At 39.2% G+C, this 26,012-nt stretch overlaps 2 protein-coding genes across 12 annotated transcripts in view; both read right to left on the bottom strand.

Moving 5' to 3' along the window:
- lmo7a (LIM domain 7a) overlaps positions 1-26,012 on the bottom strand; it is a 51,745-nt gene that overhangs the window by 15,580 nt on the left and 10,153 nt on the right. For 10 of the 11 annotated variants that reach the window (XM_042000885.1, XM_042000884.1, XM_042000877.1 and 7 more), the window contains 7 exons: positions 24,219-24,288; positions 18,545-18,651; positions 8,086-8,116; positions 7,111-7,224; positions 5,934-6,147; positions 4,954-5,203; positions 720-749 (listed from right to left, as the gene is read on the bottom strand). In XM_042000885.1, coding sequence (XP_041856819.1) covers positions 720-749; positions 4,954-5,203; positions 5,934-6,147; positions 7,111-7,224; positions 8,086-8,116; positions 18,545-18,651; positions 24,219-24,288 — 816 coding nt within the window. The remainder of the gene's footprint in view (positions 1-719; positions 750-4,953; positions 5,204-5,933; positions 6,148-7,110; positions 7,225-8,085; positions 8,117-18,544; positions 18,652-24,218; positions 24,289-26,012) is intronic. The other variant, XM_042000876.1, reaches the window with a different exon arrangement.
- Positions 1,508-4,942, bottom strand: LOC121649809 (LIM domain only protein 7-like). The gene is made up of 4 exons (XM_042000886.1): positions 4,415-4,942; positions 3,684-3,995; positions 3,157-3,357; positions 1,508-2,771 (listed from the first exon to the last, which is right to left on the bottom strand). The coding sequence occupies exons 1-4, from the start codon at positions 4,456-4,458 to the stop codon at positions 1,976-1,978; spliced, it is 1,353 nt and encodes a 450-aa protein (XP_041856820.1). The 5' UTR covers positions 4,459-4,942; the 3' UTR covers positions 1,508-1,975.

The raw sequence follows: 26,012 nt of genomic DNA, 5'->3' as shown, positions 1-26,012 counted from the left end.
AAAAAGCAGGAAATATATATAAAGTATTAAAAGATTTAGAAGCTCAGTTGGCAGGTTGAGGCAATGTTCTCTAGCTGAGGCTTGATAAAAAGATTTTAAAGTTATATTCACAGCAGATATACATGCACCAACAATGGTTTCAAATAAGTTCAAACAACAAACACATTTAATACTTAAATTAATTCCAGATAACCTACATCAGAGGATTTAACACCAATGCTGAAAACGAATGCCACAACTTGTTTTAGTGTTAGTTTGCATACACAGCACACCGGTCAAACATGCCAACTGTAAGGGGATTTAAGCCCAGCGGGTTAGTAACACAGTCCTCCCCCCTTCATGCAAAACAGGTGAGTCTACTAAAATCTTTACACCTAAAAAAAATAAATAAACATACCTGTAAAGATTAGCATGTTATATCTTGCAAACAGTGTTCAGACCACTGCTCGGTCATAACTCCCACTGGGACACACTACAGTTTAGTTACATGACCCAGCATATTACTACTGTATCAGTCACTTTGTAGCTTTTTAGAGCTCACACCTCACCCCTCACCCTGAACTTGGCCCTCAGCCATACAATACTCAATGTTGTGTGTCAGCATTTAGCCGCTAAAGAGTGAGAACAGCAGCACAAAAGCAGGAGGCAGCAGGGTGCGACTGTAAGAGGCCAGAACAAATACAAACGTGCCACATTCCTGGGAACCCTTTTCAACTCACCCATCGATACTCTCTTCTGTCTGGTGTTGTCTAGGGGAAGCGGAGAGAACCACAGACAACAAAATCACATTTCTGCAGGATGGTTTTTGGTACTGAGATCAAGAGTTTGAGGCCAATTAGCGACATGAGCTGGTGGGCTTCAGTTATATTTAAACCCATTGTGAGCAGGAATTTGCTCATTTTCACCATACTGAATATGTAGAAGAAATCAGAGTTAAATGTCTGTATGTGTGTGTGTGGTAGGCCTAGACCACCGCATCACATTTTCTTACTCTGACATTTAGATTGAGGAGGTGTGTAGACATACATCTTTCCCTAAACAATGCCACCTTTCTGAAGAAACCAACATGTTACTGGAAACATGACAAATGGGACTTAAGTACATCCAGATGGACCTGACTCAGGTTATATGGCTGCTTTGTGTGAGCTTTTGTATGTCTGGTCATGTTAAAACTCTGTTTTCAGGTTACTATGGAGTCCACATGTCACATCTACTTTTCAGAGCTGTGGGGAATTTCTACAGTTTCTGACGTTGGCACAAAAGACAAGACAAGACAGCATTAAGTTTCCCTGCTTAATGCTGTCAGAATATTCAGGATGTTATGTTGGGACATTTTTCCAGACTCCAGCCTTTCCACACTCTCCTGTTGCTGCAGTTTGAATTTCACATGATGGTGTAAAGCTCCCTTTGCTGAGCACTTGAACTTGCACTTGGGTTAATTCCATGTTCCTGCAGATGTGAGGTGGGGTTTAAAAAAGAAAACTCAATGCAATTCACTGCAAAGTAATGATGTTGCTGATTTTTCTTTATTTGGCATGAATATTTCTTTTCGAATCATAAGCAAACTCAGTTTTGCAGGGAAAAAAAACAAACACATTTTGTGTATGGTCTTCTCGTGATCTACCAGATCATTTGGTCAAAGAAAAGTTTATACTTATTTGTTCACAAATCATGCAACACACATCAGCAGTTGGTTTATTGTACAATCCGGGCACACTGCATGTACAAACCATCCATTTTATAAATGAAATATACTATAGTTTTGACAAAGACTATATTGAACACTGTGATCCAGTGAATGCAAGTGCCTGCTAGTGACTGTCAACTTTAATTGCTGACTGTGAGGACTCCAAAAATGCCAGACATGTAATAGCATGAAATGATAAAGAAACAACAAAAAAAGGACAAAAATAGGAAAAAAAAAAAGTCTACAGAGTCAGAAGAAACTAACAGGCACTCTAGCATCAACCTGCTCCTACAGCTTCAGTGCTGCTAGCCTCTCCACCAAAAGCTTCTTCTTATATCTTAATTGACTTGCTTCTCTGATTTCCTGCCACCTCTGCAGGTCCCCTTTGCTACAGGAGGAAGGCACAGAGGGTGTCATGTAAGCAGCTGATGGGCCTCTTAGCAACATCTGACTCTGATCAGAATAATTTCCAAGCTTTCGAATTAGCATGTCATCAGTTTTAGGATGCATTTCATCATCAACTTCGTTCTTGTTAGCTGGTGCTGCTTCTTGAGTCAGAGGACATGGAGGGCAGAGAAGTCTGGCTTTAAGTTTAGGAGGAAGAGCCCAAGGTTCAGGGATGGACATGGGAGCGTAGTTGTCGGGGGCTCCTGACAGCGGTCGTTGCTGCTGAGCCTGCTGAGTCTTCTCCTTACGATAAACGACATCGTCCTCCTCTATGTCGGGAAACTCAGTTTCCTCAGTGTCTCCGCTACGACATTGCTGGGTAACAATATTGATTTGTGGCTCAGATGTGTAGTGTCGGCGGTTAACAGACAGCTGAGTCTTCACCATAGCCAGGTCTGTGTTGGACCTAAATGCCAGGGTTCGCCTGGTAAACATGTCATCATTCTCCAAATCGGGGCAAATACTTTCATAATCAAAGGGATCCATTGATTCCCGGGGGTCTTGGCGCCCCAGGAGTGGCCATCTCTCACATTTGACCAGCCTGGGACCTGATGTCGGGTCCACAGGGGCAAATACCAGTGGAGGGGTCTCTAATAAAGAGAACTGTATCTTGGGGGGCTGTGGGGAAATGTGTGGACTGCAGGGTAGGCAGAAGGAGAGAAAAAGGAAAGAGAGGTGATGAGCGCATGCATGTGAACTAGATGAAGATGCAAGAAAAGGAGGAAAAGATTCAACAAGCAGCCAAAAGTGGTGATATTTGATTCAGATGTTGATCAAATGAAGACTTACAGCTAACTGGAATAAAACTCTGATGATAGTTGTTATAAAAACTAGTCAATGACAGACTGATTTAATAAGGAATTTTAATTCTGACAGTTTTTTTTCCAACTAAGGCAAGCAAACTTTGCTCTGCTTTTTAAAGCTTGTTAGGGCAACTCCAGAAGCTTGACAGCATACTTTATTAGTTTATTAGAAAGCAATCCATCAAAACGTCTAGCTGGAGCATGTCAGAATTATCCTACACAATCTGATGCTTGAACAATCCTGCATCATCACAGTCATGCAGCTGTATCAACCTTTTCCCAACAACAATGGTAGCTTGAGCCGAGGCCTCGTGTGTGTGGGAGTGAGAGGGAGGTGGGCCAGAACGAGAGGGGGCAGAGGACAGCCAAGGACTGATGTTGCACTCTGAATCATCTGATGAAGAGCCCGACCTCTCACGGCTGCAGCCGAGAACAACAGGATGGACGAAGGGAAAGGAGAAGAGGTAACGGGGAAAACAAAGGAGGAAGTGGTAAGAAAAGAGAAATGAAGGTAAATGGGGGAGAAAATGCAGTGAATCATTGCATCCAAAATTTAAAGTGTATAAAAAGGTTAGACTGGCATGCAATTGTACGAGGAATATAAGATAAAGTGATTAAGGAAGGAAGAAGGGAATGAGCAGAAATATACATCTAAACTTTGGTGTTATACTATCTGTTTACTTTGGTTAGATATAATATATATATTTGGGTTCTGTTTATCAGATGCTACAAATGCCCTCACACACCTGAAACCTTGCATCTTCTTGTACCAGGGTCTCCTCTGAGAGCCCTGTTTGATCATCTGCACATGAACGTCTTCTTCAGGTGTCCAGAATTTAGGTAAAAACTTGTCGTACGACACGCTGCTCACAGGCTGGGGCTTGATACCCATCTTACGGGCATAGAGATCATCTTGGACTGGGTCAGCATAGCCCACCTCATCGTCCTCATCCTCAGAGTCATCATAAATGTCCCTGAACAGGCTGTTAGTGTGCACAGCTCGGCGGTGGTCCACCCTCACAGAGCCGTGCTTGGGTGGCGGCACTTTCCCGCTTTTGCTGCTCAAGAGAGACAGCCAACCACAAGTGTCAAAATTATTTTTCAGCGGCAGAAGAGCACAGCAGTCACGCAAAAAGGAGCACAGCAACCTCAAATGAAATGACGCAAGGATTAGCAAACCAAAGCAAGCTTAAAAGCAAACTCTAAGGTAAAAAGCTCATTTGAGGAGCCATGTTGACAACTCAAATCCCTCCTCAAAGCGCGTATAATCCAGAAAGCAAATATGGGAGCTCTGCACCTGAAAGTTTGAAAATTATTTTAAAAATAACCAATAAACTAAAGGAGCGTTAGAGGCAGCACACTGCGATCAAATGGGTTGCTCATGGTTATAATTAACCATGCAAATGAGGATAAGAGAAGCATTTGTGGTTGCTCTCATCACACTGGCACATCACACTGCAGCTTCATGTATTCTGACCTGTAGCAGGTCACATTTTCCTGAGGGAGAACACTTGGAGACATAGTGACCTTGGGCCAGGGGCCTGCTTTCGGTCCAGGCAGCCTTCCCTTTGCCAGGGGACTGATGGGCAGAGCAAAGTTGGTGGGAGGAGCTGGTGTGGGGCTGTGAAAGCGTCTGCTTGCCAGATCGTCTAGGACAAGATCGGGATCTGGTCGATCTGCATCTGAGTCACTGCCACTTTCATAATCGTGGGCCCACTGGAGGTCAGCTGCTGAAGTGGAACTCTGGGCGACTTGGATGTTGCCATAGGAGTCAGTGGGAATCCTTGTTTTACTGACATTGTCATCCCACAGCAAAAATTGACAACACCGTGGACCGTTCAGACAGCACAGTGGTGAGAGGAGAAAGCCAGCATGTAAATGTCACACGGCACAAGCCAGGATTTTAGCTATGGAACCTCGTCACTACATTTCTTTTCAGCAAGAAATATGAGGAATAGCTCTTTAATAATTAAAGGACATAAGAATCAGTCATTAAACAGATCAATATTATGGTACCTGTTGAGTGTGCCTTCATCCTCTACGCTACTGATGCTGGCCCAGCTGCGCCGGTTGTCTTCATTACGTTCAGCCCGTTTCTTCCTTAATGGAGCAGGCACGTAGCCTGACTGCTTGTCTTTAGTGGGCAGAAACTGGTTAAACGGCGTGCTGGATTTAGGTGTGATGACAGCAGTCCGGCGGTAACCAAAAGTGTCCTTGTTCTCAGCCATCCTGAAGACTGAATCTGCCTCTGTGTCGCTACAACAACCTGGACCATGAAGGAGAACAGGAACAAACGGGTTTAAGACACAAAAGAAAGTGGGAGCGGGAACAATGGAGGCAAATGAAAGGAAGACAAACTAAACAAGGATATTAAAAAGGAAAAAAAAAGTGAGGGGAGTGTTGTGTACTCTAGTGCGACTTTGGAGAAGTAACAGGGATGTAGGGGTGAGGAGCGGAGGCTTCCTCATTTACAAGCTAGTGTAGACAGCTGTGGAATGTCTCACTGCTGTCTGTTACAGAATGAAAAGAAAAAAAACTGCTCTGGGATTACTAATCAGCAGTTTTCTCTATTAAAAGCACAGCGACACCCCAACAGATTAATTTACCATAGATTTATTTTCTGTTTTCTTGAGATCATTTTTTCATTAAAAATATTCAGTTGCAAAAGCATACCACTAGATGGCAATATGTATTTGTTTTCACAAAAGGGAGTAAACTTTTTGGCCTCAGTTCATATTGAATTTCTAGGCAGATGAAATGGATTATAAATATTTGTGCAGAGGCACAAGATGAAAAGGTTTAGACAAGCAAATGGCCATCTACTTTTTAGTGTAAGAAGCAGTCTGTAATGACACAAAACATGCTGCCAAAAGTAAAAAAAACAAAAAAAAAACATGTACACTGAATTCCATGAAGGCAATTAAGGGCAGCAATATGCCTTAAAAGTGATGTAAGAGCTGTATATCTTAAAGGGTGATTATGTTAACACCTCCTACCCTCGCTGTTGCCTTTTAGAGTGATGTCAGATGAGATGCTGTGGGGTCGGGAGCCTAAGGAGTCTAAGCTGTCCAAGGAGTCGTCTCTTCTGTGTGTGCTGCCGCCTCCTCCTCCTCTACGATGGTAGAGCTCCTCTCGCTCTGGGTACCAACTATCTCCAAAACCGCTGTCTCTGACGTTGCTGCTTGTCTGACTCGAAGATTCCTGCAGAGCCTTTCACACACATGATCAATTATACATTTAAAAACAGATTTATCTCCAACTTATGTGTGTGTATGTTTAAGGGGGGTGTCAGATCTCCTAGGTAGTTTAAAGTATGGGCTTGCTGGCTTATCATTTTTGCACACTAAGTTACTGTACACAAAAATTCCTATAGTAAATTGAAACTCTAGACTACATGGTACAGTTTGCATGGATTAACCAAACTATGTTCTCAGTTCAGCCATCTCTGCCAAAACAAATAATGCCACGATTCCCACACCCTTAATGACTGTGCTTACAGTAAGAAAAGAATGTCACTCTACATAAACACTTAAAACCCCAGTCTCTTTAAACCGAATAGTTAAAGACAAGTCAATACTCTTCAGCCACTTTAAAAAGAAAATTTTCAAATCTGTAATCTTCTAAATCTTGCCAGACAATGCAGGTCCCCGAATTAAACCAAACCAAACACTGTGCCACTTAAATGTTTAGCCACTGCATGGCTCAACATGCAAACTGCAATCCAACCAAAGGCTGTTACTGAAAATCCCTATTGTTGGTTGAATTACAGAGGCCTTGCTCACCACCTATAAATCCATGTGAACGCAAAGTGCCAAGTTCAACACTGGCATGGGCAGGGGGAGGAAATGAGCTTCTTATTTAATGAAAAGAAGCAGCTATTTTTCGCATGTAAACTATGCAAACAGTGTGCCGTGCAGTAAACAAGATCAAAAATAGTTGAGTCAAGGGATCAGTTCATTTATGACTTAACGTAGCTTTGGTTTTAGTGGCTAGCAAGCGGCAGCCCCTTGGCCTATCGCAAACATTCTATAGAACATTCTCGTCATACCAGGGAGGATGCAGAAATGCAAAATAGGATTTCAGTCTATGCTTAAATTAAGTCTTTGGTTCACAACTGCACAGATAAAACAACTCATAGATCCCAATAATACTTACTTGTTTGAAAGAATTTACCTTGTAGAGTGCTGTGCCCAATAATCCCTCAAATGCCTTGAAACTCAGGTAAGGTCCATCATAGAAACGGTCACATTGAGCTCTTCTACCAAGCCAATAAACAGTGATTAAAACCTGTAGAGGGGAAAAGGCAAAGGTTTATTATACATATGCCTATAAATCTGAATTAATTATTACCAACTAAACTGATCAGGCTATCACTGTACTTTCACCCTAAGTGATGATGCAGTACTAAAGCAAGTGATTGTTATGACAGTTGTAACCCTGCTTTCAGTGAATGAGGTTTATATCACCCAGTGCTATGCTCTTGTTTCCAGGCTCATCCAGAAAAGTCTACTGCTGCTTGTGTGTGCATCATTAGGCTAAACAGGTAAATATAGTGCACTACAGCAAACAAACATCACCACACCAGCAGTGCTAAAGCTTCATTACAAATGAGTTCAAACCAACATGTCATTTATGTTTTGAGTCCAGAAAAAACATAAATGTTGGATGATAATGTGGTGAAGCTTTGATGAGAGATGTTGTATTCACGGGCATTTTAGAATAAAGCTGAAATAAATCTTTATCTTTATGTAAAAACATAAATTAATAAAAAGTATAGATGGGAGGCCATCTAAACCATCCTGAATGTGATTACATGATCATGTAATCACAATGTTTACAGAGTGAATCTGTCACCATTGAACTTCTTCCATCTAACCTGAATATTTAAAAGCAATAAATATCTATCAATGCTAAGGCAAAATTTTATATTATGTCTTATCTCATTTACTGCTACACATGTAAAGGGTAGCAAATGCATTCCACGTGTATACCATAGAAAGTGTAGTTGTAGGCTACAAAATTAACAAAAACTTGTATCACTATAAAATTAAGGGATTCTATTTGTCACTGTCAGGACTGTAACTGAAATAAATTATGCTTTATGTTTATTAATAATTACAGGCCAGTGAATTAATATCAAAAACTCACATTTTTCAGCCTCCTGTTGGTCTCTTGATGCCTGAGAGGAATAAAAGAGAAAAAGAGAGGTGTGTATGAGGGAAAATAACACCACAAGAACAGAGGGTATCGTTGTTAGGTCTATGTGTTGGGCAGTGAAAGAGCTGGAAAGTGAGAGTACAATCCAGACTACTGCCAGCCCTTCACTCACACTCACACAACAGCAACACAAAGGCAGTTAGAAAAGTAAACACATTTGTGAAAAGAAAGGAGAGGAAAAAATAAATCACAGGTTGTCATTAAAAAGTGTTCAGCTTTCACATAAGTGTACCTTTTAAACAATTAAGTTATAAAACTAAAAACTGTTAATTTAACATCAAATACAGCTTTGCTGTGGGTGCATGAAATCTCAAAGCAGTTACCAAGGGTCAGATACATTTACAGCATATTTCTAGGGTTTGACAGTTGACCTGGTCCCTCAGTAAATTGCTTTGCAGGAAACAGTCAGTTCCTGTGAAAACAAACAAAATCTGCAGTTTCAACCTGCTAGTCTAATAACTCTCTCTTCTTGTTTACCCATCACCCAGCATCTACCTAGAGATGTCAGTGAAGAGTGACAGATTGCTACAACACATATAACGACAATAGAAGATTTACAATCTGGTTTACATCTCTGTTACATGTGACAAATTCCTGATATGTGGTAATAAGATAACCACACATGCCTCTTCACTCAAAGCACTCTGATTTCTCACAGGCCTCTCCCTAGCACACTATGTGACCACAAAAACTTGCTGGCACTGTGAGGCATGTAGGTGGTAGCACCTGAGATCAGTGCTCAGTGTCAATCAAATCTTCAAGTTCATCTAGGCTGCTTGGTTCAGGGGAAGGAACCAAAGCAAGGAGAAATATTTAAACACATTCTTTAACAGGGACACCGTCAAGGGCAATTAAAAGTTTCTGTGCAACAGTAAATGATATACGTATGAACACATTTACTCAAATACTGTTTTTTTTTTACTGCAGCCTCACAGCAAGAAGGTCACTGGTTCAAACCTTGGCTGAGGAGGAGTTCAAACAGTGGCTACTCTGTGTAGAGTTTTCATGTTCTCCCTGTATATGCATGGGTTCTCTCTGGGTACTCTGGCTTCCTCCCACCATGCAAAGACATGCATGTTGGGCTAATTGGCCACTGTAAATTCTCCCAAAGAGTGAATATGAATGATTGTCTCTCTGTTTTGACCCTGCAAATTTACTCTGCTTCTTGTTTGCTAATTGCTGGGATAGACTCCAGCTTCCCTGTGATCCTGCATTGGAATAAGTGGTATAGAAATTAATGTATTTGGATTTTTCATGCATGAACACTTACTAGTAACTTACTGTTACTAGTTACACAAGTGGAAGATTAAATGATCACTGAAAGACATACCATTGCCAGAAAAGGAGACAATGTGTATTAAAAAGCTTTACAAATATTCAAACTCCTCAAACTCTATTCCAACACCTGCAGTCATGGGTTCCTCTAAGCAGCAGCAATCAAGCACCCTGAAAACTCAAATAACTGATGCATGAAAATCAGGAGAATTCAATAAGATTTCTTAGCTTTTGCTGTTTGTGTAGCTTCTCAGTTACATAGGTCATGGTGATTCTTAAAAAGATGGACTTCCTTATTTGCTCTTGAGGATATTTCACCTCTCATCTGATAAGCTTTTAATGGGGAATGGGGACATTTACACCTTGAAACATTGAAATTTATGTTTTATATCTTCAGACTTTAGACCTGGAGACGGAGGGTTTTCAGAGAGTCGTCTCCTTATTTAATAATCCTACAGAGAAATGAGCATCATCAAGAACATTGAAGTAAAGTTGAAAATTGGAAAGCAAAGACACTTTCAAAGATAACTCATCATTGGTTCACAACATCTTCATAAAGACTGTGGAGTGGTGCTGGACTTTTCCAATGTGCAGCCACAACCTGCACAAATATAACTTTATGTAAGAATCATCAGAAGAAAACATTTCCTGCTTTCCAGGTACAAAATTCAGTCTCAAAAGTTTGCAAATTAACATTTAACAAAACTTATTGGCGGCAATATTTATGAAGAAACACCTGTCATAAACATCGTCATGCAGAGTGGCTAAAACTTGTTTTGGGATCGTCTTACAGTCAGTGAATATAATAGCCAGACCTCAACAGAGAAATCCTTGCATGACTAATTTTTACAGACCTGGAATTCTTTTTCATGTCAGAAATACCTCCAAAGTTTATTGGAATATTCTTAGCAGGCTATGAAAAAGATTTACAAGCTGTCATACGTGTCAAAGAGGGCATTACTGACCATGGCAAGCGGACAAACCTTCACCTTAACATTTTTTCCTTTTTTTTTATTTTCAAACAGTAATTGTGACAAATGCATTTTTTTTCTTTTACTGAAATAAGGTAATCACTTAATCATAATAACAGAAATTTTCACCAGGGGTGCCCCAACTTTCCCAAGCAACTGAGATCAGCCTCTCCATTGAATATGTCAGAGCTTCACTTTAACTTTAAATTAACTTTAACTTACACACAACTTTGAACTGCACAAGGAATTTGTACAATAATGTACAAAGATTTACCAAAACAATTATGAGAACAAGCAAAGAACTTTATTTAAACTATACTTAGAAATTCATCATTGACAAGCAGCACAATTCATTTAGAGCTGTGTCTTTTTACCACCAGTTGAATACAACTCCTGCATGTTAACATCTACCACTGCTCAGTTTGTTTTAGCTCTGCCAAATCCTGGAGGGAATATCTGTCTCAAGGTGCAAATTGCCAAGTGGTTGGCAACAGTTTCTGTCTGCTATGCAGTGGCTTTCTGGAGCTTTTTTGCTTTCTTGCTGAGGCTGAAAATATGTGGTGAGAAATGGTAAAAGGACTGTATTTATATACTGTAGTGGTTTTCTAGTCTTGTTGACCACTCAAAGCACCGTTGCATTACAAGCCACATCCGTACACACTCATACAGAACTTCTTAGTCGAAAGCCTTACAGGCAATACAGTTCTTTTTCTCCATCAGGCAAACATTCACACATTGATGAACTAGTAGTATTAGTTTTAAAGTAACACATACCAGAGAAATAATTGTTGTTGACAACTGTTGTTGCTGTACACATGCTAAAGTGCTGAGCTGTACTAAAACCTGTGTAACGGATCTGAGAACAACTTCTACCACTGGCAGCATTTGGACTGGATGGGAAGCAGATCAGTTTTCCCACCAACATGCGTCATCTCACACCATGAGTTTCCAACATGCTAACTCTCCAACAGTGAAAACTGAAGTGGATGTTTTCCAGTTTGGCATGGCATGAATTTATGAGTCCAATGAAGAAAGGAATGGCTTGGAAGACATTAACAAAGTCTTAGATTATAGTGGTAGCAGGTCCAAAAAAAATAAATACATAAAATAAAAGAGTTACAAACAAAAACTACCAGAATGCACTCATCTATGAGTAATGGGAACATTTTAAGAGAGGAGAAATGTGTAAAAAAAAAAGGGCTTATTTCAGGCCTGTAGTGCCTCAGGACTTGCTGTAGTCTTTTAGAATCAGCTGAGTACTCATATGATAGAGCACAATCATCTCTGGAGTCTGACACACACAAGATTTGTACAAAATGTACAATTTAAAAACAGATTCTCTGAAACAGTGTTATCAGTTTCACACAGACAAGTAACCAAAGAACTAAAAAACTGCTTTGACGTGCATTTCCAATTTCAAATTCAAATAGATGTCATGAATAAAATGTCATCTTGTGAGTTCGTAAAACCTTTCAAGTCATTCTACCTCATAAATTTCTCAACTTGCAGACCAAAAACCTATTAAAGAATTTCAATAAGCCGTGCAAAGTTTTCAAAATGGCTGATTAGACAATACTGTGCATGCCATACAGTAAGTAAACAAAGCTCGATAGGAAAGAGTCTAGGTTGACATTTATATTGGAGGCGTTCATTTCCACAAGCAATTCATGTCAAGCCTCAGGCAAAAGCACTGCATGATTTAACAGACTTTCACACCACTGCACTTCTGATGAGGTCAAAAAGTGAGACACAACCAAGTCAGTTCTTTATAAAAAAAAAAAAAAGTACAATCATGGGAAATATCAGAAAACAAGCTGCTAAGTTACACATTTGTACAATTATACAAAGATAAACACAACTTAATTAATTCGATTCAATTCTGAAGAGTTAAAGTTTTGTCAAAAGAAAAGTAATGCTGAACTTTACTGAATAAAGCAACCACGGAAGAAAGCAAATACAAACAAGTGAGCATGAACTTACACCAAGTGAACATAAGGCACAATTCAAATTTTAGACAAATAACTTCCTAACAGACCAATGTAAATGATCTGTCTGAATCTCTTCCTTGTCGTGTAACTAGTGAAATAATGTTAAGAGCCACAGTGAGGTTATAAATCTGCAGGTGAATACTACATGTTGAGTCTACAGCGAATAAACCTGCTGAACCTCTTCAACACAATAACATCAAAAAGAACCCACTACCAAAGCCTTAAATTAATGGGTGTGCACAGACAATCAGAAGCGTACCTTTGTAATGACGATCTTTTGCTCTGTCACGATCATCACATTATCAATCTTCATCTGTACTTTGTTTTTCTCCACTCATAAAACTCTTGGTATTTAAAAAGGCCTCTAGGCAATCTCAGCCGTTCTGAAGATCTTAGGCGCAGTCTGAGCAGGGGAATCATCTGTGGCTTAGATGATGTTGGACATTATTGTGTTGTGCACACAATGATAGACACTACAGCCTCTGTGAGCAAGGAAACAGGGTGAGGCTGGCATTTCTTTCTCCAGTTAGCTACAAAGCACAAACATAACCCTTGTGTGGCTCTTGTACAGCTAGTATTGGTCGTTCAGCATCTGCCCACAATATAATGGCAGTGCCATATACATATAAAACCATGAAACTGTAGCTGGACCAGCAATGAGAACCACGCCTGATAATGCTAACACGCAAGGTAATGAATTTGTGGCCTTCACCAAAACTTGTCATAATCAATTCTAAACCCCTTAAAAACAACAAAACACACATATTATGGTACATTTATTTTGGAGCTGGATAAATTCTCAGAAGATGTGAAACTTAAAAAAAAAATTGTGTGGGAAAACAATAAATTCCTTCAGGTAGTTTAAACATTTAGTTTGATCTGCAGCCAGAGATGCTATTGCATAATCCAAATCATACAATCACACCACACAGCCACTCCTCATCTATTGTCTAAAAGGAGTTCTTAGCAATTTTTTTAAAGGACAATAAAAAAAAGAGTAACTGCAGATCATGTGCAGTTTCCTTTTTTGGTTTTGAGAACTGTCAGACCTTGTCAATTATTTGCTTAATCAAACAGTGGAAAAGAATGAGACTTTGGACCCATCTCTGTGGGGGATTTGTTATGTCACTGGAGGTCATCAGGAAGAAACTGGACCTTTATGCTCCTTAGAACTACATCAGAAATGTTTATATTGATGTAAACAATGTCCATTACAAGAAAAAGCCCTGCTATCAAAAAAGTACAAAAGTACAAGTACATAAACAAAATATACATGCAGCTACAGGCTTTTGGGGTAATCAGCCATAAGATCAGACATTATATAGAGTCTGCATATATTGTCTTTTAGACTCTATAAAAATACTTAGCCACTGAATTTTAAATGCAAAGCCAATGCAGAGGTGCTTCAGTATTTCCCATGTGTTAATCTGTTAGTAGAAATGCAAAATGGTGTGGCTGCTTTACGGTTCAATGAGAAGAACACAGCAGCTCGTGTAGGGAGGCAGACCAGGTTTCAGTTCTGACCTTTTAAGCCATTTACTGTAACAGATGACACTAAACAGTGGACTTTAATTCGTATAATGCGGAAATGGCTGAGTCAAAAACATTTCAGGCAGCAGACTTCAATTCAGTCTGCTCTTGACATAACTAAATTACTAAATTATGATTTCTTTTTTTTCCCTGCTGGACATTATGCTGTCATTTGCGTAATTCTGATCAGGGAGCTGGTGGGAGTAATAACATAATTAGACAGCCAATTAAAATAAAAAAAAAAATAAAAAAAATACAGAGGGAAGACGAGTCAGGAGTTTCATTGACAGTTAAACTTAGGCCACAAGCTAATTATTTTGACGCATTACAGTATTGTTGCTCATAGAAAAATGCATTACTCACACATGATTTAGCTGTTTGTTGGTGAAATCAGTTGTTCTTAATTACAATAACAGACCTTTAAGAGACTATATCATTTTTTTGGCAAGAAATATTTTTAATTCGCTGTTTTAAACTGTGATGCACTTTTTTAAAAACAATACTAGCTGAGTCTTAAATATAATATTTACAATGCATTTTTGTGTTTCAAGAGTAAGCTTGAACTGCATTACCTGATGACTTGGCAAGCTTTCTGCTCCTTCAGTTATTCCATTTATACCGTGTATTCCACTTCATGAAATTCTAATACACTTTGGACAGATTTTGTATTAACTATAATATTTACAATGCATATTTTATGTTTTCTTCCAGTGATGTAGTCAAGAGTAAGCTAGTACTAGCATTGCCCAATGAATGAATAAGCCTCCAGCTCAATCAGTTATCACATTTATGTAATATGTCACAAATTTTCAAGTAAATTCTAGAAATAAATAAGTATTGATGATCAATTGTAAGACTGGAGGTGTTAAAAATGGTAGTTCATTTGAGACAACTGATTTGTATATCCATTTCGTTTATGGTGTATATTGAGAAGAGTTCAAAAATTTTATTTATATCCTTGTGTTTGTGTTTGACTGATAATTACAGATCAAAGATTCACTCTTGCTTTGCTCAGTGTTTTGGTCTCTACCACCTCCTCAGAGAAATATCAGCATTTGTAGGAGGTAACTGATCTACAGTATTTATCAGACAAGTATAAACTGTGCCTTCTTGCTATTTGGTACAGAGCAAGTAGCATACAGTTGAGCTTTAAAATCTGTTTCTGATAAACTCATGTTTAGTGTGGCTAAACTCATCCTCTGATAAGAATAACAAAACAGTACATTTGCACATGTGGAATTCAAATTGTGAACTTAAAGTCTCTACACAACACATTTTCATTGGGATGAGATGAAGTCACTGTGGGTTAGTGGCATTCCAGCACAGCTTATTACTTGTTCTGTATGGCAAGTTCTACAGTACAAAAAACCTTAACTGTCCCATCAGATATACTGTAGTTCCTCTTATGATATAGGATATACAGCTGGTTAGAGATTTACTTAGCAGCTATACCAGTACAGTGTATTATCTATGCATTTATTATATGTATCCTTTAATATTTAACTCAGTTGCAACACTACTTGTTCAAGCATTTACAGAAATCAGGTGTTAGGTATTCAGGTGACGTTGAGTATAGGCAAAATCTAACATTTTCTAGACTTTCCATTCATGTCAGCTGATAGTTATGATCCTAGTTTTAAGATTAATTCTTAAATACAACTAGGGATCTAAAAGAGGTGGGTGATGTTGGAAACTCCTTTTAGATGTAGTGACTCATCTGCAGCACTTGAATGGTGTCATTTCCTGTGCAGCCATTAGAAAGAGGCAGAGTTAGTTAAAATTAGTTGTGAATCATTGTCTCCATTGATGAATCAGATCCAACATGGCCAGTATTTGACCCAGAAGAGTAAAACTTGCTTGGTTAGAGTTCGTTATGTGGAGAATGCTGAACTCACCAGCACACTGCTCTTATCAGTCAGTTGCTCTATCACAACACTTTGTCTTGATATAATATAGTTTTGATATTGAATGCGTTTGTGACTGATAAAAAAGTGTTTGTCAGAGCAAAGGTTGCAGGACACAATGCAAATCCACACTGAAAGAGGTGGCGAGGCCAATACCACAACAACTCAATGGCTCAAAGGTCAGAAAAGACATGGAATAAGCGTTTATGGCTGTCGTAACAGTGGAGTATGAATTAACTTGTGCTCTCAGCACATATTGCATTAGTCAATATCTAACTCCAGATTCATATCAGAGGACATGAGCCTTGCCCACAGCTAAGCAAGACCAATCAATCCCAAGTCAAAGAGGATTTCTAGGCCCTTTAATACTGCTGAATCAGTTTCTAGAAAAACAAGGCTGCAAATACTGTTTTGTGACTAACGTGTCCACTATCACTTCATTTCCAGTTGATTAGCTGAAAAATAAGTCAGAAAGCAAAAAATTACCTTTCATATAGCCCAGGTTGTTTGTTTTGTTTGATAATAGTCCAGCTTATTAACATTTGAAACTTTGGAAGCTTACATTATTTTCAACCTTGGAGACTAGATGATTGTAATGGTTACTGAGTATTAATAAATCACTTGATTGGATTAATTTTAAACATCAACCAAGCAACTTTTTGATCTGTCTCACCCACAAGAAAGTTGATGTACAGCTACAAGACTATTTAGGAAATAAACACTCAGAAAAGTTAGAGATATATGATTGAAATGAGCATTGTATAAAAATAAAAACAAAAAGCAGATGAGATGGTTGACTTATACTAAAGGGTATAGATCACTTGTGAAAAGCAACCTAAAGCAACAGCCTACCATCCTGCTGAAACAGTGAACAGCAAAGCTGAGCAAAGCACCTGTCAGACTGGGTTTAAGGGAGTGGAGGTTGGACAAACACCAGGGCCAAAGACAGCTGATAGACAACTTTCTCTCTCTCTCAGGTTCATTTGCCTAGACTCTGATAAGCTACAGTGTAATAAAGCCACTGGCTGCACGTCTGCTGCCTTGTTTGGGATGTTCTACTCATGTTACTCTCTGCAGGAGTACAAAACTGCAGCTGGAGAACTACACAATTGAGCCGAGGGACAGAAATATGTTATCTTCTGTCTGCTACAGACAAGACTGGGTATGCTGTTATCAAGAGTCACACATAAATCAAAGACTGAAAGAAGCTGCTGAACATGTTAGTGTCCGACATCAACGTTGAACATGTTCCAGTATGAGATACAGTGACAAAAACACATTCAGAAATGTTTACTACAATCACAACTTTGAATCTCATAAACAAACAAGCATGGGTGTACTCTAAACACCACATGCAAGAGGAGAACGTACTGATAGGAGACCACAAACTATTTAAAGCTCCTTTACTGCTGAGTCCTGATACCATTCCAATCAATCCAGCTTGTCAAAGTGACCCCAGGTGCTAAAAATAGGACAGCGGGAGCAGTCTGAGCAGAACCCAAATGTGGATGGACATGATGGCAAAAAGCTGCTCAACAAAATACACAAAATATAGATAATATATTAGGTAATTTCAGTTGGTTGTCATAAAAATGAGGAACAGTTTATTGTCAATATCCTCAGGAAGGGTTGCACAAGAGAGGGGTTGTCTGTTATACAAAGGGCATACGATTGTTATCTTAGATTTATGAGAATGAATCAGACATTTAGTGAATGATAACCTGAGGCACATTATCATCTGCTGTGGGCAGTGGGTGTGTCTTCATTAAAGGTTGGCAGTTCTTTTTTTTATATATATATATAAAGACCAGATTGGGGTTAATGTACATTATATTTGCCTCTGTGAGGATGACCATGCCTGTGTGAAGAATGTGGTATCAGCAGGTTATCAGAGGTGATGAAGAAGGAAAGTCTAGGGTGGATCATGGGAAAAAAATGTTCTGAGGAGTCTTAAGGAATACTTCTAACTGCACAATTATGTGAGCACATTAGGTGAGACAATAAAAGAGCAGCAGTGGTGTGTAGTACAGAAAAATATTTTGCCAGGTGAACGGTAAAGTCTGACAACAAGCAGGTGCTGCTACAGCAATTTTATGCTTGCACAGTACAATGCTGTTCAGCAACAAAGTGGATAGACTGTTTACAGAGCTTTGCCTCCAGAAGCTGTGAAAACGGAACAGGTTGTTCAGCATGCCTCTTCGGTTATGCGACCGAAACAAACACACTGTCCAAAACTGTAAAACGTTATAAGCACAAGGGTAGCGTCATGAACTCAAAAACGACTTCTTCCTATTAAAACTCAAAAGTGCTTCTTTAAAAATGCACAACCTGCATCTGTAAGTGAAATTTCTAAGCTACATCATTAGTCGACTGCTTTGCAAGTTCTCACCTGTCATTCCAACCATTGTATTTTAAAGAACATAACACTGTGTTTCAGCAGATGTACACTAGAGGAGAACATGCACACTGAAAATAGCACTGACCTTTTTTAACGACAGCTTGAGTCATCCTCACATGGAGGACATGTGTTCTACACTACTGTACAGTGTGGAGGGTTTGAAGTTTCAACTTTTATGTGAATATTAGAAGAGGCATGAAAGATGGAGAGGTGGTCCAGTCAAAGCAGAGTCAAAATGTAACAGGATCTGGACTCTGAATAGTAGGAAAGGGCATCAAAGTTTATATGTACCATTTTTACAAGGCTCACAAAATCAGAACTTACTTGACTGTAACTCTTGTAGACAAGTCTTGAAGATCTCCCGGGTGAAAGAGCTGTGCTTCCTTTAGTCCCAGCTTCCCACAGGCCTTGAGGAAGACGTTAAGATTGTCCTGGATAAAAGAACAAAGCAGGGATGAGGGCTGTCCACCTTCAGAGACGAAGAATAATCACTTAAGAATTCTCTGGCAGGGACGCAGCATACAACTGATTGCTTCCAAAGTTCATGTCACTAGGGAACAGAAGCGGACAGGGAGGAGCATGTGTGCAGCAAATAAGAAGCGACCCAGAGCAGAACACACACAAACACACATGTAGGAGAGGAGGGGAGGGGAGAGGTAAGAGGCTGAATGACAGGAGCTGAGTGACACAAGCACAACCACCTGTGGGTCGGGTTAGGGTTGGGACAAAACTAAACCAGGAAGAATGACATCAGAGTCCCACCCAACCGGCCATGCAAGTGCAAAAGTGACGCACACAGGGAGCACACTGCCTGCTGCTGCTGTCGTCTTTTTCTCATACTGAAACTGTGCCCTCCACTCCCTGCCAAGCCTTTTACTCGAGAATACCTGTGGAATCTGTGGGGTGGCGGATTATTTTGGAGACATTTGGTTGCTATGAAACATGAGGTTGGGTGACAGAAACTGACAAGTATTTCCCTGAAGCAGCTCAAAGAGAAAAATGGGAGTGGAGGGACAGTTTCTCTTCCAACACCCTTTCAATTATTTTACATTGCATAAAGTTTATATCTGCGCACATGAGTTACACAGATGTGCGAGTGTGATGCAGAATAAATACATTTCGCTTTATAAAACGTACAAAGCTGTTTTACAATTAAAACATTCCTCTTTTGGTTCGATGATTTTTCCAGTTGTAATCCTGACCTTGTTTGCAAAGCTCCACTTCCCACTGGGACACCGCTGCTTAAAAGGGTTTTCATGCAATCATGCATGGTTTCAGCATGGGCTGGAATAATTAAGGGGTAGACATTTCTATATTTAAATGGCAAACATGCTTATTAGCAAATGGTAAAAGGGAGCTGACCTCTCAATCCCTTGCTGACAGCTTTGTTTGTCCTTTAGCTGCACTTAAGGTTCTAGGTCACCGTACCTCCACAAAACCTGCTGTACAGAAGCTACTTTGGTGTCCTTAATGTATTATAAAACAGCAGTGAGATCAATAAAGATTTTCTCCTCTTTATTGTCTTAATAGAACAAGTGATGACATTTTACTGATTGACTCAGTTTTCTCAGACTCTTTGTCCTCACAGCATTGTTCTCATGTGTACATGTCTGACACAAAATGTATGACTGTCATTCAGTAAGTTCAGCATGTATGCAGTCAGATATTGAGTACACATGACATTTTGGTTAATTTGCCTCACCAGCATGTTCACTTAAAGAACAGAACAGAAATGTTAAACTTTGTAGAAGCAGTTTAACGCTGAATACTTTACAGTAAATGTTAAACACATATTTGAGTTAGACACTTTAACCTCTAGTCATTGGTCTGAAGGAAACATATTTTGACCATAATTTTGTTTTCTTTCTTACCATAATGTGGAAATATATTTGGCAGAATGCGGATACGAAAAGTGCTCACAAGCAACATGTTTCCATTTGTTTTCCACCAAAACATCTGGCTTTGCAACAGAAAATCTGCTCATAATGAGCAACTTTTACAAGACTGAAGGAAATTTTGGTAAAGGTTAAGAGAATTATTAGGGTCTTGTTAAATTCTGCAGTGATGAACCACAACATGCTCATTGGTGTTTTATCCAAAATTTGCATGATATCTGCCTAAACTTTTAATGTCAATAGAGATGACACCGTTAAAATAATGAAGGTAGCCAATATAGCTCTCATCACAATTTGTAATAACCCCAACTACAAAACTATGGAACTCTGAGTTAAACTGAAATAATAATAAAAAGGATGCAATCCTAAACAATAATTCAAACTTGAATTTTTAAAAAAGAAAGAAAAACTATGCATTACATGTCAGAACAGCTTTCAGCCCCCCTTTTCAAAATGTGCTTTAGGACGGAAACAGGTTTATCACCTCCATGTTGCATCACCTCTACATTTACCAGCAATAAGTGTTGGGAAACTGAGAAGACCGGTTGCAATAATAATAATAATAATAACAATAATAATAATAATAATAATTATAATAAAGCAGCTAAATGGTTTCCTTTTGTTCTTTGATTACAAGATTCTGGTGGTCAGTTCATGGTGTCCTTTGTAATATTTTATTTCATAGTGCACCAAACATATAAGGCATGACAAATCTAAAATTATTTAGCATATGGCATTTGTGCTTTTCCAGACTTTCACTATTTTTTTGTTTGTCATAGTGGGTCATTTGAAAAAAGAACATTAGGAAATGTGAGTCAGCAGCAGGATACACTGGGCAGCCACCTCTCATGCAATGATGGGATGCAAAACAGGTTTTCTTCAGTTGATAAAATAGTGACAGAAAACAACTGTCTAATGAAGTTATAATGTGTAATGTTACAAATATAAAAATTGAGGTTTGCTGGTGAAGATTTGCTCCTCTCAACCCCCTTTTTGAAAAACTTTTAGCTTCAGGTTCAGAAATCATCCGCCATTCTCCAAATTGAACTCTGATTGCCGTCATCCCTGCAGACCAGTTTGAATTGATGTGTTCACATGGATCTGGATCCAGGAAATGTTTATTTAGCCTTGGTGGAGCTATGCAGTCAGACTTCTTGAAATATTAATGGAACAAAATTCTAATTCCCTCTCTTGTTTCTGTTTCATTATGTGTAATATATTGCCTGTGTCTATTCTCCAAAAGATTTAACAATTTGAAAAACTTGATTGGCAATTCTGAACTGACCCGAGGAGTGAGTGTAAGCATGCAGGCTGTTTGTCTCCGTGTTAGCTCTGTAATGTACAGGTGACCCGTCCAGGTTATACCAGGGCTCTGGTGACCAATTTTGTTTAAACATAACATCTTCACAACTTAATTTCATTGTTTGGATTTCAATGAAAATCTTATGATCGCCCATTTTTGGCCTTGGTATGACACACACACAAAAAAATTATAATTAATATCATTAGGCATGAATGGCATTTGACCACAAAGAGCATTACCCCCTCCCCCCCTCCCCCCTTACAGTCAGTCCCAGAGCTTGCAGAGATAATGATGTTAAAGGAATGTTATGCTGACTTGTGCCTGCATATAATCCTGCTAAATATGCTGTACCCATCCAGCAGCCTCTAATCCTCCCATGCAGACTTGAGGACCCTGATTAAAGTACTTCACACCACAAAATAGAAAGATAGGCCTCTTAAGGTAAATCTGATGTAAGTATTAAAGTCATTCATCCGTATTTGATCACACTGTAGTCATTATTTCTTTCATAGCATTTATTGTCTGTGATGGGCAAACTCTACAGTTACCCTCATGTGACCCCTTGCAGTGACTCAAAGAACAAGCAAAGCTATGGTTAAAATATCAGGCTACATATTATTGAATCTTGTGACAATAAACCAAGTGGAGATGGAATACATGAAATGAGGCCTCTCCTCAAACAGGCTCAATAAATGGTCTTAGTGTCCCATAAGTCAGATCCAGTCATAACATGCACCCATACAACATAAACACTGTAACAAAACACGGTCAAATGCCTGTCGCTGCACAGATGATTACACAGACATTTAGACGAGTAAAGACACCCTCAGGGCCATTGAAAACTGCTTGTTTATCTCCTCCCCTTGGTACTTCAACTCACAGAGGAGTTAGTGTATGCAGCTCCATACCAATTACTGCATATTTATAGTGGGCAGAGGCTGATGGAGACTGGACCTGCCCAGCACCACTAAAAGCAGAACCAGACCCAAGCTAGGGTGCCATGAACCAAACCCACAGCTCTGCAACAGGCAGAGAAGTGTGCTGACATAAGAAAAAAAAACTCTTGGACACAATTGAAACCAAAGAACTGGTCTGGGTCTGGAGCCAATGTTGCTAAATATTCTGCAAAACCAGAGATTTATATTCCGCCCCCATCTCTCACCAGAATTATTTTTCTTCTGGAAGCTGGTATCGATTTAGAACACTGAAAATCTTTCAGATAAGCAAAGCTAAAACAACACTTATGAGTATAATGGTAGAAAATCTTCATACCTGAATGTTAATGGGGCATGTTAACAGAAAACCTTTAATTCAGCAGAGATTTAAGTCATACTGAAACTACATTAAGGGGTGAAAAAAAACACTTAAAAGTTTCCTCTTGCTCTTCATCCACCTCATTTTCCTTCCCCTTTTCTGGATTCTGTACTCAAGGAACAACGTTTCCCAGTTTGTTCTTCTCCCACAGGAAACAGTAATGCGGGATACTATGTATTAAGACAAAGCATATGTAACATGACACACATGCACAAATATACCTGCTAAATGTTATACTGCATTTTGGGATGACACCGCTTCATATCAAACACTTGATCCCAGCACTTAAAGACAAAACTCATTGCTATTTACAGAGATGGGAAGAGCAAGACTACTTGACCACTTTGGGAGAAAAGCTATTCTTGCTGCAGAGTGAAAGTGAATAACGTTTGTTGGGACATACTTCCACTTCTCTGCATGTGGTTGGCAGTAACTGATAGCCTCCAGCCAACCAAAAGCCTTCACATTTGCAGGAGAATTTACGATCAGGTAGTTTTAAGTTTGTGTCCAAGTCTCGGAAATACCACACAAGTGCTACTGATGGAGGAGATACTCATTACCTCAGCAGGTGCTGAGCCAGATATATGAGAAACATTGCAGAACAAATGGCAGGATATTTGGATTATGGCATAACACAGGTATGAAATTTGTGTTTCGTGTTTATCATGTGTTTATCTTGCTGTCAACTTGTCATTATTCCCTCTAACATGTTCAGTGCTCTAACACATACACAAGACTGCTTGGGTTAGGGTTCCCTATAATTCCTCCAGACAGCTGGACTCAATTACTCCCACTAAAGAGAGTTTTGTGAGGGATGGATTTAAGGTAGATTTTCAAACCTCTCCTTCCCAAGAATTTGTTTGGAGACACTCCCAAAACATCATCTTTACAAGAGTCAGAGTGACTCAAAAAGCTTCAATCAAAAGATACTCAAATTGTGGTGACATTACCAGGTCTAAAAAAGGTTTAAAAACACTGACTTACACCAATTCAATAACAGGTTTTTCCAGTCCTTGAACTTTGCCTCTGTCTGACATCCCATCACCCGATCAAAAATCCAATTATCATACTGGCACAAAGACTTCTTGTCTGATGGGGTTTTGACTGAACGCAGCCTCAAGCACAGAGGATATGATATTGTGGAGGCGCTCAAATGCCGCCAGCACTCTTTCAAGCAGCACCTCGTTCAATGAACTTTTTAGTGCGGATGGAAATTAGCAGTGACAAGTCACTGAGGCAAAAACTTCCCTCTTACTGGCCGCCAAACCTCAAACCTGTCACTATTCAGCTCAGCTGCACCTCAAACAGATTCTTCTCACATTTTAACACACACTCTACAACAACTGTTGCCCAAAAATGGCAAAAAAAGAGGCAACGACAGGTGTCAAATGTGATACGAGCCAAGATGAGCTCTTGCAGATATCTGTAAGGACAGGTTTGAAATGCAATTGCAGTTAGGCTGACTAAAAAAGAGAAGACGACTTACCAGTCCAGCAATAGGTGTTGGCAGCCTGTTAACTCTTTTAATGATACCTGGCTTGATCTTGTTGATCAGACTGTGAGAAAAAGAAAAGAGATGGAGAACATCAGGAGATGTGAGAAGGTAAGTGAAAGCAGTGGGTCAAACTATGAAAGAATAAGACTTGTTGTTAGGTCTGGGTGTTGTGTGTTTATGACTCGGTTTAATGATGGCCACCTGGCTTCAGTTTAGTAAATCACCAGTGCTGCAACATGTTGTAAACAAAATGGGCTGAATGCTTCCAAAACATGCCCTCTACTACTGAAACAACCTCAAGCAAACCTTGTATGACCACATCTAAGCTTGGAAAGCAGTAATGGATTTTAGGTAGAAGGTGATGAATTTTGGGGGATATTCAAAGGGCTTCATTGCTTTTATCAAAAACGGCTTTCAAGACAGGAACAATATTCAAGCTTCATTGCGGTAAGAAACTCAGGTCTGTGAAGTCAGCGTTACATCAATATAACTCTAAATGACATGTAGCTACATGTAAAGCAGGTACAACTATACAAAGAGCAGGTTAGGGTGTTAGCAGATATGTTCTTAAAAAGACATAAATCTTTAAGATATTCCTGAAGGTACAGAGGGACAAAAAATGCACTAAAAGCATTTGATAGCTTGTTCTCCTCATCACGGAACCAAAAATGAGAACAATCTGCACTGACTGCTTTGTGCATTAGGATGCCAATAGCAGACAACATTCCTCAGAAGAGTGCAGCAGTTTAAGAAGCATAAACTTGTATGAATGACTTAGTTAAGATAGCAGATCTCACAGTGACTCTGCAGGCAGTTATTAGTTACTTGATCATTTGTGTCTATGTTTGTAGCTTGTGAAGCTTAATGAGGAATGACATGTGCCCATTCTAGTTAATCAAACAACAGATGGTCCACTGTGTTCTGGCATATCTTTTGTGGTGTCACTGACTTCCCGGGGGACTCACTGAGCCAGATACAACCCAGTTTATCTTATATTGTAAAGGTCAAGGTGGCATGACAAGTGCAACACAAAGAGGGAAACCGGTAAAAAAAAAAAAATCATACCCTGGTTCTCCACAAGCTTTGTGAGGGGATATTTGAAAGAAGGCTTCTGATATTGCTACTGTGTCCGATGGAGTGAATGATTGGGAAGAAAAGTAACTCAGTCTTGGAGATATTTAGTTGAAGTTGGTGTTTGGCAATCCACATGAATCTCTCAGAGAAACAAGCTGGGATTTGTGCTGAAATCATAGTTATGTGGCAGAATAATCAGGACAGGTGGGTATAATCTGCAGAGCAGCGATACCAGTAGCTATGCAAAATACGAAATGATGAGCTGGCCCAAGTAGCAACATTTTCTGGATATTCTTTATTTTAGCTTTTTAAAAACACAATTTAACTTATTAGATTTTTTCTGACTGTACATTCTAAAAGATACCCAACTGGTTGGAAAAAAGGGAAATGAAAAAGCCCAATTATGAAAAGCTGAGACAGTTAAAACATCTGTCATTCTGTCTTGAAGAAAAGACTATCTATTAAAACAACAGTTGTTGATTTAACTTCTGATAAACCCATTGTTTGTTCAACTAATCAAAGCTGAACAAAGTCAAACTATCAAAACATAAATACACCTGATACTGGATGATACTTTTCAAGTTGATAAATTGCTTTTAGATGTAAAATATCCACATCTGCTATGTATAATATAGTGCAACAACATCACCCTTTGTCTAAGAAAAGCATAAAATAAATAAAAAGTTCAACATGAGGTACAACAATGTCTTA

Source organism: Melanotaenia boesemani, chromosome 12, assembly GCF_017639745.1.
Source record: "Melanotaenia boesemani isolate fMelBoe1 chromosome 12, fMelBoe1.pri, whole genome shotgun sequence".
NCBI classification, from domain to species: Eukaryota; Metazoa; Chordata; class Actinopteri; order Atheriniformes; family Melanotaeniidae; genus Melanotaenia; species Melanotaenia boesemani.
Note: the sequence above shows the minus strand (reverse complement) of the source record. Positions and strands in the feature narration are given on the sequence as shown.

Excerpts from the sequence above, each read along its gene's own strand:
- LOC121649809 (XM_042000886.1), bottom strand. The coding sequence starts at position 4,458 with ATGTCTCCAAGTGTTCTCCCTCAGGAAAATGTGACCTGCTACAG. Across the intron at positions 3,996-4,414 it reads GAAAATGTGACCTGCTACAG|CAAAAGCGGGAAAGTGCCGC; the intron begins GTCAGAATACAT and ends TCTCTTGAGCAG. Across the intron at positions 3,358-3,683 it reads AAGAAGATGCAAGGTTTCAG|CCGTGAGAGGTCGGGCTCTT; the intron begins GTGTGTGAGGGC and ends TCTCGGCTGCAG.